The sequence below is a fragment of the Phocoena phocoena genome, chromosome 8, assembly GCF_963924675.1.
Source record: "Phocoena phocoena chromosome 8, mPhoPho1.1, whole genome shotgun sequence".
Taxonomy (NCBI): domain Eukaryota; kingdom Metazoa; phylum Chordata; class Mammalia; order Artiodactyla; family Phocoenidae; genus Phocoena; species Phocoena phocoena.
Window position 1 is genome coordinate 49,796,909 of NC_089226.1, and position 16,090 is coordinate 49,812,998.

The 16,090-nt window shown below is 37.8% G+C and overlaps 1 protein-coding gene across 2 annotated transcripts in view; it reads left to right on the top strand.

Annotated features, from left to right (window-relative positions):
- Nucleotides 1-14,688, top strand: part of CCDC90B (coiled-coil domain containing 90B) — a 53,505-nt gene extending 38,817 nt beyond the window's left edge. Inside the window, exons 4-9 of one of the 2 annotated variants that reach the window (XM_065882127.1) lie at nt 680-781; nt 1,766-1,807; nt 1,905-1,976; nt 2,068-2,121; nt 3,956-4,070; nt 14,268-14,688. In XM_065882127.1, coding sequence (XP_065738199.1) covers nt 680-781; nt 1,766-1,807; nt 1,905-1,976; nt 2,068-2,121; nt 3,956-4,070; nt 14,268-14,323 — 441 coding nt within the window. In that variant the 3' untranslated portion in view covers nt 14,324-14,688. The remainder of the gene's footprint in view (nt 1-679; nt 782-1,765; nt 1,808-1,904; nt 1,977-2,067; nt 2,122-3,955; nt 4,071-14,267) is intronic. The other variant, XM_065882128.1, reaches the window with a different exon arrangement.
- The last annotated feature ends 1,402 nt before the right edge of the window (nt 14,689-16,090 follow it).

The following is a 16,090-nucleotide window of genomic DNA, read 5'->3' on the forward strand; positions in this document are numbered from 1 at the left end:
AAAAAATCTATCAGATAGGGGCCACCTTTTCTTTCACAAATTCTTTGTAGTGCCAAATATAGGAAAGATACTCAGGAATTTAAACCAAACTATGTTATACTGACAATTATTTAAACCATACTTCTATTTTATTACCTGACTTCTAAGTCTTATTCAGTATCCTAGAAATTTCTGATGGTAGAAGATCCTTCAAAATCAACTTCCCTGGCGGTCCAGTGGTTAAGACTCCATGCTTCCACTGTCTGGGGTGCAGGTTCGATCCCTGGTCGGGAACCAAGATCCCGCAAGCCGTGCAGCCAAAAAATAAAAATTAAAAAAAAAAAAAAGCAAAGCAATGAAAGATAAAAACTTTCCCACATAGATATTTTTAAAATAAATAAACAAACAAAAAAGAGTATTTGCTGAGGAGCTCTTGGAGGTTAAGTAAGCATTTAATTGGGATTCTTTCATTGAAAAGACCTAGACATGTGTTTCTCTTCACTGGGAAATACTTTTTCTTCCTTGAATCTCCTACTTCTTTTAATTTTGATATTTCAGATATATAGGTTTCATTTGTTTTGTTTTTTACTTAGCCAAGCAACATTATACCTTGTAGCAAGACAATAATTTTAAAAAATTTTCATGAACAATTCCATGCAATGGGATGGCATCACTCAGTTATTTTAATTTTTCATTTTAGGAAATAACAGTACAACAGTTAATGGCTCACTTGGACTCCATCAGGAAAGACATGGTCATCCTAGAGAAAAGTGAATTTGCAAATCTGCGAGCAGAGAACCAGGTGATGCAAGTCTCAATTTATTACTAATAAAATAACTGATTTCATAAGTATCCTACTTGGTGAAGAATAGGACCCCAAAACAATTTCATATGGTTATTAAATAATTATTAGCAAGTTTTTAGATAAAAGTATACATGTTTAACCATACCTAACCTATGTATACATCATAGTTTCTTGCATACTAAAGAATGACAGTTGTATCTTAAACAGGTCACATAAAAGGAAATCTTTGATCTACATATATTTTATTAAATTTCTAGTGTAGTTCAGAATAATGTTCTCAGAACTGACAGTAATGTAGCATTTTCCATTTTTTTGGTTCTATAATAATTATTTTGTCACTTAAGAGAAAAATGTTTCTGTAATTCAGTCAGAACTTTGTTGTTACCCACTAGCTTAAAACATTTTAAAATTTAGAATACCAATCTTTTTTTATTTTTAAGTAGAGTACAGTAGGTCCCCCTTTATCTGCATTTTCGCTTTCCACAGTTTTAGTTACTTGTGGTCAACTGCAGTCTGAAAATATTAAGTGGAAAATTCCAGAAATAAACAATTCATATGTTTATGTCACACTGATCTGAGTAGCATGATGAAATCTTTCACCGTCCCACTCCATTCCCCCCAGGACATGAATCATCTCTTTGTCCAGTGTATCCACACTGTATATGCTACCTACCCATTAGTATAAGAAAAAACATAATACATATAGGGTTCAGTACTATTCGAGGTTTCATCCACTTGGGGTCTCGGAACTTATCCCCAGTGGATCAGGGGGGACTACTGTATTGAAACATTGTCTAATGTTATGTTCGTAATTATTTTCTGAATTAGTTCTTTTTTTGTCTTTATTCTTTATCAGATAATGTATTAGAAATCCACAGAATGTCCAATTTTTGCTTATGCAAGGTTTCAGATTTTTTTTAATAAATCATAATATGGACTTTGATTTAACACCAATTGTGTGTGATCTTTCTTTATACCTAGAAAATGAAAATTGAATTAGAACAAGTTAAGCAACAACTGATAGTAAGTGAAACTTTTTTCCCCACTTCAGAATAGTTCATTAATTTCAGAACAAATATTCATTACAAGATCACTTTCTTAATTTTTTTTTTCTTTAAAGAATGAAACCAGTCGAATCAGAGCAGATAATAAACTGGATATCAACCTAGAAAGGAGCAGAGTAACAGATATGGTAATGTGCTTTTAAATGTACTTTTTTGCACTTAATCCTTTTTAATTCCTTTTAGTCTTTTTTTAACCTCTTGATAAACCATATCGTTTAGTTTACAGATCAAGAAAAGAAACTTATGGAGGCAACCACAGAATTTACCAAAAATGTAAGCTGCTATGTAAAAGTTTCTCTTCTGTATAGCTCTCATGCCTTATGTAACTGCCTTTATATGTATCATTTTATAAGTTTGGACTTCAACAAGCTAGCCCTATAGATTCCATGATTTCCTCATAGCTGTTATAGTTAACCAGTACTTTGGGGGAAGCTGCTACCAGGTGGAGGGGAGTACCTGAGCTGTGACTTCTGAGTCAGAATCAAGCTTTCCAGGTAGCATACTTTTTTTTTAACTAAATTATTTTTATATGGAAGAGAACTATTTTTTAAAAAAGACAAGGATTCACAATTAGTATTTAATGAATGCCTAGGTTCAGTCAAATAAAAAGTTTTTATGTTAGATACTGTTTTACTTACTTTTTTTGTCTATTAATTTATTTAATCCTCATATCAGCCTCTGTGTGAGGTAGGCACTCTATTCCCATTCTACCAATTTGGAAAGTGAGGCAGAAGGAAGTTAAGGTCACACAACTAAAAAGTGGTAGAGCCAGATGTCAACCTGGATTCTAAATTCCATACTCATAACTACTGTTTACCTCTCAGTAATCCTAAATTGTGATCATTAATTAATCTCTGTGGCTGAGTAAAACCTAGCTTTCTGACTCAGCCTAGTCCTTTTCTTAAAAGTTAAGAAGTCACTCGGTCTACAGTCTAACATAAGAGACATCACTCTTGATTATAATTCAGTAGACGCGAAGGTCCCATTTGCTGTTCTAAGCAGCCTGTATTCCCTTCTCTAACTTCTTGGCCAGATAAGGGAGATAAACAAGGAAATCAACAAATTCTCTCCCAGCTAATTTCTGAGCTATAAATATCATCTTATTTCTCTTTCTACCCCTTAGTCCCTATGCATATAGCATTCAGTGTTACCCAACAAGCATTTCTGCCATCTCCTTTAGTATTGGTGCCAGTTCATATTATAAACCCAGTTGGTTTTTCCTTTTGCAAAATACATTTAAAGTTTTAACTGATATCCTAAGGACTTTATACAAATAAGGTGATAGTTCTGTGACTAACATTTTTGCTTCTTAGTTTATCCTCATATATTTAGGTCTCAAATACAGGCATACCTCAGAGGTATTGCAGGTCCACTTCCAGACAACAGCAATAAAGCAAATACTGAAATAAAGTGAGTCACACAAATTTTTTGGTTTCCCAGTGCATATAAAAGTTATGTTTACAATATACTGTAGTTTATTAAGTGTGCAGTAGCACTATATCTAAATAAACAATATCTATACCTTAATTTAAAAATAACTGCTACAAAGATGCTAATCATCTTCTGAGCAGTCAGTGCATGGTAATCTTTTGCAATAGTAACATCAGAGATCACTGGTCACAGATCACCATAATAAATATAGTAATAATGAAAAAGTTTGAAGTATTGCAAGAATCACCAAAATGTGACACAGAGACGTGAAGTGAGCAAATGCTCATGGAAAAATGGCGCCGATACACTTGTTTGACTCAGGGTTGCCACAGAGCTTCAATTTGTTTGAAAACAGCATGCAGCATCTTCGAAGCACAATAAAATGAGGTATGCCTGTATCTTCCTGTGAGGTTTTTAGTAGAATGTGCCCAGAATGTGATAATCCTAAGAAATAGTCTCCAAATATCAAAGTAAGTAGAAGGAATACTTTTTGTCAATTTGTAATATTCATGTAGTGTTATTTTTTCTTTTTAATATCACTGTGCTTTTTTACTGTTTCCCCACTTAAAACTTCTGTTACACAAAATTAGCCCATAAATGAGGATTTCTAAAGTAAACATTTTTCTCCATGATACACAGGGACAAAATTTAATTGTCTTATTCTTAATTACTACAGGATACCAAAACCAGAGGTATTATTTCAGAGACCGGTAACAAAATTGACACTGAAATTGCTTCTTTAAAAACCCTAATGGAGTCTAACAAGCTTGAGACAATTCGTTACCTTGCAGGTAAGGCTGTGTTTGTCAGAGAAAGGAATTACTGTCATTTGATTTTCGGACTTATTAGCTCCTACCTCCCAAGGTCGCCATGGGGCACAGAAGAAAAAAAGGAGGAGCTGTAACAGATCTCCTTTATTGTTTGGTTCCCTGGAGTACTTGGAAAATGTAAGTTTAATAGGCAGTAAATTTAGGATATAAGTTTAACAGGCAAACTCTGCATCCTCCTAATGGGAAAAAGCATATGGATGTCAAAGATAAACATAAACACAAGTACAAAACGATGCAAAGATACACTGGGTATTCCACAATGAAAAAAACGAAAATTTTTAGATAAAGATCACCAAAATAGATATAGACCATTAAAAACCACAGCAAGCAAAGGGGCAAAAACTACCTCCTATCTTGAATCCAACTGACAGAGCAGGTATACTACCCAAAATTAGATTATTTGTCACATACTGAGTTCCTTAAGTACCATGTGACCTGACCAATTTACAGAGCCCCAAGGAGTTAGAAAGAATGCCCTAGTCGAGTAGTACATTTTTCTTTGTATAAAAAAGTAATACATTTTCATCCTAAATTGTTCATATAATTCAAAAGCAATATAGTAAAAGTGAAAGCCTTCTCCCTCCCCATGTGTATTTACTATTAATAGTATATATCTTTCTAGGCTTTTCCTTCTATATGTGAACATTGCAGATTTTTTAAACAGTAATTAGATGATACTGTACAGAGTACAACTTCTAAAAATTTAACCAAATGTTTTGATTATCTTTCCACATGAATACATATATAGACTTTTTTTTTTTACTAGAAAACATACTATTCCATTGTATGAAAATACCATAATTTATTTATCCAAACCTCTATTAACAGACATTCTGCTCCCAACTGTTTTTATTAAAAACAATATTGCGGGCTTCCCTGGTGGTGCCAGTGGTTAAGAATCCACCTGCCAACACAGGGGACACAGGTTCAAGCCCTGGTCCGGGAAGATCCCACATGCCGCGGAGCAATGAAGCCCATGTGCCTAGAGCCCGTGCTCCACAACGAGAGAAGCCCCTGCTCGCCACAACTAGAGAAAGCCCACGTGCAGCAACGAAGACCCAATGCAGCCAAAAATAAATTTATTTTAAAAAATATTGGACCAAATAGCCCTATATATGTGTGAGTAAATACACACACACCCCTTTATGCCATCATGCTAGTATTTCTATATAATAAATTGCTTGTGCACATCTAAAAATTGGGGTCAAAAAGATAGGCACATTTAAAATTTTTATGTTATTGTCCAAAATAAAATTGCTGCTTTATACCATCAGTGATTTTCTGGGTAGGCACTAATTATGTTGAAGCGGCAGCAGGAGTAGAGATGGAGCCCCTAGCCCTCAGCTGATGCACACCCCGACTCCCCCTTCCTCTCTTCAACTTGAATGACTTAGCATCTAAGATCCATTTGAAAAAAGGGTTCTAAGGCTAAAACAAGATTTGAAAACCCCTATTCTAGCAAAGTCTCTGGAACCAGAGATCATCTGTCCAATAGGAATGCTAACAGGAAATGCCAAATCAGCGCAGTTTGCAGTGTTCATTCCCACTTTGAAAATAGACCTCAAAGCACCCCAGGTTAGGAAGAGCTTTGTATTCCACTCAGCTTCTTCTAGTGTATTTACCTAAAGAGTTATCTTCCTTTCCTTTCTTCACTGAGGATTTACAACTAACAGTTCTGAAGGCACCACCCTTTATTTTTAAGAGCAACAGCAACTACCTTGGAGACAGGTACACATAGTGTTGAGTCCTGCTTCCACCACTTGCAAGCAGTAAAACTTTGGGCTTGTTGCCTCATCTGTATGATGGGAATACTATCACCAACCTCATAGGGTTTTAATTATGGATAAATACGGTGATACATGAAATTCTTTAGCACACTATCTGGAACATGGTAAGTAGTAGGATCAAATGAGAGAATGTATAATTGACCAGTGGCAACAAGACAAGAAACTGTTTAAGTGTTATTCTTTCTCCTCAACTGTCCAGCTTCCCCCTGTGTCTCAGAGAGACCTAATCCCATTTCTTAAAATTAAGGAAATGATCTTGTCATTAATCAAGTTTCAGTAAGTAGTGTGACCAAATGGAATAATGTATAATTAGATTTACACATTAAAAATAGGATAGCCTTAACTATATGAAAGGCTGTTTCTCATGTCTTTTTTTTTTCTTTTTTTTAATTGTTTGGCTGCGTGCAGGCTTTCTCTAGTTGCGGCACGCGGGGGCTACTCTTTGTTGCAGTGCACAGGCTTCTCATTGCAGTAGCTTGTCTTGTTGTGGAGCACGGGCTCTAGGTGCATGGGCTCAGTAGTTGTGGCACAGGGGCTCTAGAGCACAGGCTCAGTAGTTGTGGTGCACGGGCTTAGTTGCTCCGCGGCATGTGGGATCTTGCCGGACCAGGGCTCAAACCTGTGTCCCCTGCATCGGCAGGCGGATTCTTAACCACTGTGCCACTAGGGAAGTCCCTCTTGTGTCTTTAATCATAGAAGTTTGCTCTTCATCTCAGAGTCTCTATTTTAAAATCATGGCTGTTTAAACAGACTAGAATCTAGGGAGTCCCTAAAAGCCTCACCCAAATTCACCTTCTTAAGGAGAACAGAAAGGTTTTCTAATCAGTATGATGTAACATAGAGAACAGGTGGTATATTAACTGTTTAAAAAGCCTGATGCGGGCCTTCCCTGGCGGCACAGTGGTTAAGAATCCGCCTGCCAGTGTGGTAGACACGGGTTCTACCCCTGGTCTGGGAAGATCCCACATGCCGTGGAGCAACTAAGCCGGGGCGCCACAACTACTGAGCCTGCACTCTAGAGCCCGCGAGCCACAACTACTGAGCCCATGTGCCACAACTACTGAAGCCTGTGCTCCTAGAGCCCATGCTCTGCAACGAGAAGCCACCACAATGAGAAGCCCACGCACCGCAACAAAGATTAGCCCCCCCGCTTGCCACAACTAGAGAAAGCCCACAGGCAGCAATGAAGACCCAAGACAGCCAAACACAAATATATTAATAAATAAATAAAAAATAAAAAATAAATAAAAAGCCTGATGCTTTCTCTGCCTTTTCTTCTACCTCATTGAGTTTTTTTTTAAGGGCTTCCATTAAAATTCCATTTTTTATTTATAAATTTTTAATAATTATGAAATCACTTTTTCTTTTTGACATTTTTTTTTAATAATTGTCTCACCATACTGTGTTAGTTTCTGTTGCACAACAAAGTGAATCAGCCATATGCATACACATGTCCCCATATCCCCTCCCTCTTGAGCCTCCCTTCCATCCTCCCTTTCCCACCCCTCTAGGTCATCGCAAACCACCAAGCCGATCTCCCCGTGCTATGCTGCTGCTTGCCACCAGCCAACTATTTTACATTCAGTAGTGTATATACGTCGATGCTCCTCTCACTTTCTCCCAGCTTTGCCCTCCCACCCCATGTCCTCAAGTCCATTCTCTATGCCTACCTCTTTATTCCTGCGCTGCAACTAGGTTCATCAGTACCATTTTTTTTTTTTTTAGATTCCATATATATGCGTTACTATAACGGTATTTTTCTCTTTCTGACTTACTCTGTATGACAGACTCTATGTCCATCCACCTCACTACAAATAACTCAGTTTCATTTCTTTTTATGGCTGAATAATATTCCATTGTATATATGTCCCACATCATCTTTATCCATTCATCTGTTGATGGACATTTAGGTTGGTTCCATGTCCTGGCTATTGTAAATAGTGCTGCAGTGAACATTGTGGTGCATGTCTCTTTTTGAATTATTGTCTTCTCAGGGTATATGCCCAGTAGTGGGATTGCTGGGTCGTATAGTAGTTCTATTTGTAGTTTTTTAAGGAACGTCCATACTGTTTTCCATAGTGGTTGTATCAATTTACATTCCCACCAACAGTGTAGGAGGGTTCCCTTTTCACCACACCCTTTCCAGCATTTATTGTTTCTAACTTTTTTGATACTGGCCATTCTGGCTGGCATGAGGTGATATACCTCACTGTAGTTTTGATTTTCATTTCTCTAATAATTAGTGATGTTGAGCATCTTTTCATGTGCTTCTTGGCCATCTGTATGTCTTCCTTGGTGAAATGTCTGTTTAGGTCTTCCGCCCATTTTTTAACTGGATTGTTTGTTTTTTTGATATTGAGCCCCATGAACTGTTGGTATAGTTTGGAGACTATTCCTTGGTCTGTTGTTTAATTTGCAAATGTTTTCTCCCATTCTGAGGGTTGTCTTTTTGTCTTGTTTATGGTTTCCTTTGCTGTGTAAAAGCTTTTAAGTTTAATTAAGTCCCATTTGTTTGTTTTTATTTCTGTTACTCTAGGAGGTGGTTCAAAAAGATCTTGCTGTGGTTTATGTCAAAGAGTGTTTTTCCTATGTTTTCCTCTAAAAGTTTTATAGTGTCTGGTCTTACATTTAAGTCTTTAATCCATTTGGAGTTTATTTTTGTGTACGGTGTTAGGTAATGTTCTAATTTCAATCTTTTACATGAGGCTGTCCAGTTTTCCCAGCACCACTTATTGAAGACGCTGTCTTTTCTCCATTGTATGTTCTTGCCTCCTTTGTCATAAATTAGGTGCCCAAATGTGCGTGGGTTTATCTCCGGGCATTCTAACCTGTACCCTTGATCTATATTTCTGTTTTTGTGCCAGTACCATACTGTCTTGATTACTGTAGCTTTGTGGTATAGTTTGAAGTCAGGGAGCCTGATTCCTCCAACTCCGTTTTTCTTTCTCATGATAGCTTTGGCTTTCGGGATCTTTTGTGTTTCCATACGAATTGTGAGATTTTTTTGTTCTAATTTTATGAAGAATGCCATTGGTAGTTTGATAGGGATTGCACTGAATCTGTAGATTGCTTTGGGTAGTATAGTCATTTTCACAATATTGATTCTTCCAGTCAGAGAACATGGTATATTTCTCCGTCTGTTTATGTCATCTTTGATTTCTTTCATCAGTGTTTTATAGTTTTCTGAGTACAAGTCTTTCACCTCCTTAGGCAGATTTATTCCTAGGTATTTTATTCCATTTGTTGCAATGGTAAATGGGAGTGTTTCCTTAATTTCTCTGATTTTTCGTTGTTGGTGTATAGGAATGCCAGAGATTTCTGTGCATTTTGTATCCTGCAACCTTACCAAATTCATTGATTAGTTCTAGTAGTTTTCTGGTGACACCTTTAGGATTTTCTATGTACAGTATCATGTCATTGGCAAATAGTGACAGTTTTACTTCTTCTTTTCCAATTTGTATTCCTTTTATTTCTTTTTCTTCTCTGATTGCTGTGGCTAGGACTTCCAAAACTGTTGAATAAGAGTGGCGAGAGTGGACATCCATGTCTTGTTCCTGATCTTAGAGGAAATGCTTTCAGTTTTTAAGCATTGAATATGATGCTTGCTGTGGGTTTGTCATAATATGGCCTTTATTATATTGAGGTAGGTTCCCTCTATGCCCATTTTCTGGAGAGTTTTTTTTTTTTTTTTGCGGTACGCGGGCCTCTCACTGTTGTGGCCTCTCCCGTTGCGGAGCACAGGCTCCGGACGCGCAGGCTCAGCGGCCATGGCTCACGGGCCCAGCCGCTCCGCGGCATGTGGGATCTTCCCAGACCGGGGCACAAACCCGTGTCCCCTGCATCGGCAGGCAGATTCTCAACCACTGCACCACCAGGGAAGCCCTGGAGAGTTTTTATCATAAATGGGTGTTGAATTTTGTCAAAAGCATTTTCTGCATCTATTGAGATGATCATATGGTTTTTATTCCTTAATTTGTTAACGTGGTATATCACATTGATTGATTTGCGTATATTGAAGAATTCTTCCATCCCTGGGATAAATCTCACTTGATCATGGTGTATGATCCTTTTAATGTGCTGTTGGATTCCTGTTTGTTAGTATTTTGTTCAGGATTTTTGCATGTATGTTCATCAGTGATATTGGTCTGCAATTTTCTTTTTTTGTGATATCTTTTTCTGGTTTTGGAATCAGGGTGATGGTGGCTTCGTAGAATGAATTTGGGAGTGTTTCTCCCTCTGCAGTTTTTTGGAAGAGTTTGAGAAGGATTGGTGTTAGCTCTTCTCTAAACGTTTGATAGAATTCACCTGTGAAGCTATCTGGTCCTGGATTTCTGTTTGTTGGAAGATTTTTAATTACACTTTCAATTTCATTACTTGTGATACGTCTGTTTATATTTTCTAATTCTTCCTGTTTCAGTCTTGTAAAATTGTACCTTTCCAAGAATTTGTCCATTTCTTCATGGTTGTCCATTTTATTGGTATATAGTTGTTTGTAGTAGTCTCTTATAGTCCTTTGTATTTCTGCAGTGTCCGTTGTGATTTCTCCTTTTTCATTTCTAATTTTATTGATTTGCATCCTCCCCCTTTTTATCTTGATGAGTCTGGCTAAGGGTTTATCAATTTTGTTTATCTTCTCAGAGAACCAGCTTTTAGTTTTATTTATCTTTGCTATTTTCTTTGTTTCTATTTCATTTATTTCTGCTTTGATCTTTATGATTTCTTTCCTTCTACTGAATTTGGGTTTTCTTTGGTCATCATTCTCTAGTTGTTTTAAGCGTAGGATTAGATTGTTTATTTGAGATTTTTCTTGTTTCTTGAGGTGAGATTGAATTGCTGTAAACTTCCCTTTTAGAACTGCTTTTGCTGCGTCCCATAGGTTTTGGGTCGTCGTGTTTTCATTGTCATTTGTTTCTATGTATTTTTTTATTTCTTCTTTGATTTCTTCAGTGATCTCTTGGTTTTTTTGTAGTGCACTGTTTAGCCTCCATGTATTTGTGTTTTTCACAGTTTTATTCCTCTTAATTGATTTCCAGTCTCACGGCATTTTGGTCAGAAAAGAAGCTTGATACGATTTCAATTTTCTTAAATTTTCCAAGGCTTGATTTGCAACCCAAGATGTGATCTATCCTGGAGAATGTTCCATGTGCACCTGAGGAGAAAGTGTATTCTGCCACTTTGGGGTGGAATGTTCTGTAAATATCAATTAGATCTATCTAGTCTATTGTGTCATTTAAAGCTTGTGTTTCTTATTTATTTTCTGTTTGGATGATCTGTCCTTTGGTGTAAGTGGGGTGTTAAAGTCCCCTACTATTATTGTTACTGTTGATTTCTCCTTTCATGGTTGTTAGCATTTGCCTTATGTATTGAGGCACTATGTTGGGTGCATAAACATTTATAATTGCTATATCTTCTTGGACTGATCCTTTGATCATATGTAGTGTCCCTCCTTATCTCTTGTAACAGTCTTTATTTTAAAGTCCGTTTTATCTGATATAAGTATTGGTACTCCAGCTTTCTTTTGATTTCCTTTTGCATGGAATATCTTTTTCCATCCCTTCACTTTCAGTCTGTATATGTTCCTAGGTCTGAAGTGGGTCTCCTGTAGAGAGCATATATATGGGTCCTGTTTTTGTATCCATTCAGCCAGTCTGTGTCTTTTGGTTGGAGCATTTAATCCATTTACATTCAAGGTTATTATGGATATGTATGTTCCTATTACCATTTTCTTAATTGTTTTGGGTTTGTTTTTGTGGGTCTTTTTCTTGTCTTGTGTTTCCCACTTAGAGAAGTTTCTTTAGCATTTGGTGTTAATGAATTCTCTTAGCTTTCGTTTGTCTGAAAAGCTTTTGACTTCTCCATCGAATCTGAATGAGATCCTTTGCTGGGTACAGTAATCTTGGTTGTAGGTTTTTCTCTTTCATCACTTTTAAGTATGTCCTGCCACTGCCTTCTGGCCTGCTAGTTTCCACTGAAAAATCAGCTGATAACCTTATGGGGATTCCTTTGTATGTTATTTTTTGTTTTTCCCCTGCTGCTTTTAATATTTTTCCTTTGAATTTAGTTTTTGTTAGTTTGATTAATATATGTTTTGGTGTGTTTTTCCTAGGGTTTATCCTGTATGGGACTCTCTGTGCTTCCTGGACTTGGGTGACTATTTCCTTTCCCACATTAGGGAAGTTTTCTACTATAATCTCTTCACATTATTTTCTCAGACCCTTTCTTTTTCTCTTCTTCTTCTGGGACCCCTGTAATTCAAATGTTGGTGCGTTTAGTATTGTCCCAGAGGTCTCTGAGATTGTCTTCAATTCTTTTCATTCTTTTTTCTTCATTCTGCTCCTCAGCAGTTATTTCCACCATTCTGTCTTCCAGCTCACTTATTTGTTCTTCTGCCTCTGTTATTGTTATTGATTCCTTCTGGTGTATTTTTCATTTCAGTTATTGTGTTGTTCATCTCTGTTTGTGCTTTAAAAGTTTGTTCTTTAAAAGTTCTTTAAAAGATCTTTGTTAAACATTTCTTGTATTTTCTCAATCCGTGCTTCCATTCTGAGATTCTGGATCATCTTTAATATCATTACTCTGAATTCTTTTTCAGGTTGATTGCCTGTTTCCTCTTCGTTTATTTGGTCCTGTAGGTTTTTACCTTGCTCCTTCATCTGTGACATATTTTTTTTGCCATCTCTTTGGTTTTTCTTTCTCTTATGAGTGGGATTGTGTTCCTGTTTTACTGGTTGTTTGGCTTGAGGCTTCCAACACGAGTTTGTAGGCTATTGGGTAGAGCTGGGTCTTGGTGCTGAGATGAGGAACTCTGTGAGACCTCACTCCGATGAATATTCCCTGAGGTCTGAGGTTCTCTGTTAGTCCAGTGGTTTGGACTTGGAGCTCCCACCATAGGAGCTTCCTCCTAACCCTGGGCTCACAAATCAAAATCCTGCAAGCTGCATGGGGTGGCAAAAAAAAAAAATAACAAAGTAAAAAATAAAATTAGGGCTTCCCTGGTGGCGCAGCAGTTGAGAGTCCGCCTGCCGATGCAGGGGACACGGGTTCGTGCCCCGGTCCGGGAAGATCCCACATGCTGCGGAGCGGCTGGGCCCGTGAGCCACGGCCACTGAGCCTGCGCGTCCGGAGCCTGTGCTCCACAGCGGGAGAGGCCACAACAGTGAGAGGCCCGCGTACTGCAAAAAAATAAAAAAAAAAAAAAAATAAATAAATAAAATTAGACTAGGAAACTAACAGATATGTTAGAAATAATGTAAAACTAAAAATATAGATGAATCAACAACTGGAAGGGACATCAGTACCACAATAGTAAAAACGAGGAGGAGGAGGAAAAAGAAAAAAGATGGGGGGAGGGCGTTGGCTGTGGAGAGCGGGACCTTAGCAAGGGTGAGGTTTGGGTGATGGGCAGGGCCAATGCTCAGGACCCACAGGGCTGGAAGAGGCCCCGGGGGCTCCGGGGGGTAGGGCTTAGGCTCAAGCAACAGAAGGGACCGAGGTGTGCCCCCCCACCCCTCGTTTCAGAGGGCAGGGGACCTCACCTTGGAGCCCAGCAGGATTCCTGGGCTCAAGTGGGCAGGGCAAACGCCCTCCTCTCCTGCTCCTCCAGTCTGGGGTCTGGGAGTGCCCCTCCTGCCTGCCACTCCTGATCTCCCCAGCCTCCTTCCTATGCCCCCAGTACCAATGCAGCTGGGTGGGAGGGTGGCGAAGGGGGAGCCTTGGAGGGCAGGGGACTGGCCTGGGAGCTCAGCAGGCACGAAATCATTTTTAAATGTACTGACAAGGCAATTAAAATTTTCTTTTGGATGATATGGATGTCTATTTTAATGGCTTAACTACGTAATTTTTCAGTACATGTAAGAAAGGTGGTTTTTCACTTATAAATTATTTCTAAAATTAGAGTTTGTAATTATTTAAAGTAGTCATTGTTAATAGTGCTAATGTTAATAATGACTTTAAACACTTTATAGATTCTAACCGACATAATGTACACTTTTAAATTACTGTCATCCTTATTCTGGTTTAAAATACAGGAAGCTTTTAAGAAGAATTGATATTAATCCAGCCCTAATGGATATCCTTTATCCTTAGCTTAATTTTCTAGGGAATTAAAAACCTAAAGTAGAAAATTGGTTGGATTGGGAATTCCTTGGTGGTCCAGTGGTTAAGACTCCATGCTTCCAATGCAGGAGGCGTGGGTTTGATCCCTCGCTGGGAAACTAAGATCCCACATGCCGCGCAACGCAGGCAAAGAAAAGAAAACTGGTTGGATTTCCTGATTTTGCTTTCAATTTAAATTGAAGATGACATTATTCTCTTTGTCTCTGCAAGATAATCACAAATGCATTACCTATAACATGTTTTCTTCTTTTCACAGCCTCAGTGTTTACTTGCCTGGCAATAGCGTTGGGATTTTATAGACTCTGGAAATAACAGTGAAACTACTACATTATGCTCCTACTCCTGCTGCTGCTGACTTCTTAGAACAAACACTGTGCCAGGATGGATTTACTCTGAACATTGAAAGTTGCAGTAGAAACTTAATACAAGATTATTTAAAGTACATATGGACTAAAGGAAATGTTTTAGAATGGGAAGGTGTATTTTGTCTTTGTTTTTTATATATGTCTTTATTTCATTATGTTGAAAAGATGCCATTCAAAACCTGATTGATTAGAGATAGACAGGCATTTTGTCTTTATCCTTTTGATAGCTCATAGAAACTGAACCAGAGTTTTCTTGTTTGCTTGAACAACTGTAAATCATACAGGATTTCTTTGGTATGTGTTGCAAACTTGTTTAGTTATAAATAGGGAATCTAAAGTATAGAGCAATCAAAAGACTGACCTTGTATGGTCCAGCGAGTGAGAATCAGAGGCTCTCCAACTAAGTTTTTTTCAAAGAGCTAACAGCTGGCTTGTTTTCAAAACAAAACTTTCTGTATTTTGATTCAAAATATCTCAGAATCCTCTTGCCTAAGAAAATTCTTGGCACACTGTAGATAAATTTGTGTTGGATTAATAAATAAAGACCATATAGGTTCCATTGTAATAAACTCTACAGTACATTTGCTCACTCAGTAAATAAGAATGCCTGCCATGGGCCAGACAACATGCTGGCACCCATGTGCACAGAGCTGAACATGGCTTCCTTATCATGGAACTGACAATCTTAGTTGGAGAAGACAGACAGTAAACAGGTAAATTATTCATTTGTTACAATTTAAAATATGCTAAAATATTGAGAGGGAGTATTTCTTTCCTCCATGTGAAGGAAGCTCCAATAGCATAATATTGTAATCACTCTTCCTTCAACCACCCTGCCCTAGGTGATTAAGTAAGGTGAAAGGAGAAACAAGGCCCAAGTAGCCCAGCCACTTCTCCCCATTCCTGTTTGGGACCAGCCTGTCTACAGAGAACATTCATTCTGTTCTGCTCCTGTAGGATCAAGTTCACCTCTACAGGGTGAGGCCTGCTCTAGTACAGTGATACTTGGGACAAGGTAAGTCCGATTCGGGGGTCAGTGATAAGTTTACTGGACTGAAGATATTAACCACATTCTCCAATATCCGTTTTATCAGTAAATAAAGGTATTATTTAGGTCCTTATATCAGTTCATTTTTTTGAGTTTATTTTTGTATATGGGGTTAGAGAATGTTCTCATTTCATTCTTTTACATGTAGCTGTCCAGTTTACCCAACACCACTTATTGAAGAGATTGTCTTTTCTCCATGGTATATTCTTGCCTCCTTTGCCGAAGATTAATTGGCCATAGGTGTGTGTGTTTCTCAGCTCTCTATTCTGTCCCATTGATCCAGATGTCTGTTTTTGTGCTAATACAACACTGTATTGATTACTGTAGCTTTGTAGTATTGTCTGAAGTCTGGGAAGGTTTTGCCTCTAGCTTTGTTCTTTTTCCTCAGAATTGCTTTGGCAATTCTGGGTCTTTTGTGGTTCCGTATAAATTTTAGGATTATTTGTTCTAGTTCTGTGAAAAATGTCATGGGTTGTGGTCAGAAAAGATTCTTGAAATAATGTCTATCCTCTGAAATTTGTTGAGGCTTGTTTTGTGTCCTAGTTATGTGGTCTATACTAGAGAATGGCCCATGTGCACTTGAAAAGAATGTGTATACTGGTTTTTTGGGGTGTTATGTCCTGAAGATATCAATTAAGTCTAACTGTTCTATTGTGCTATTTAGGA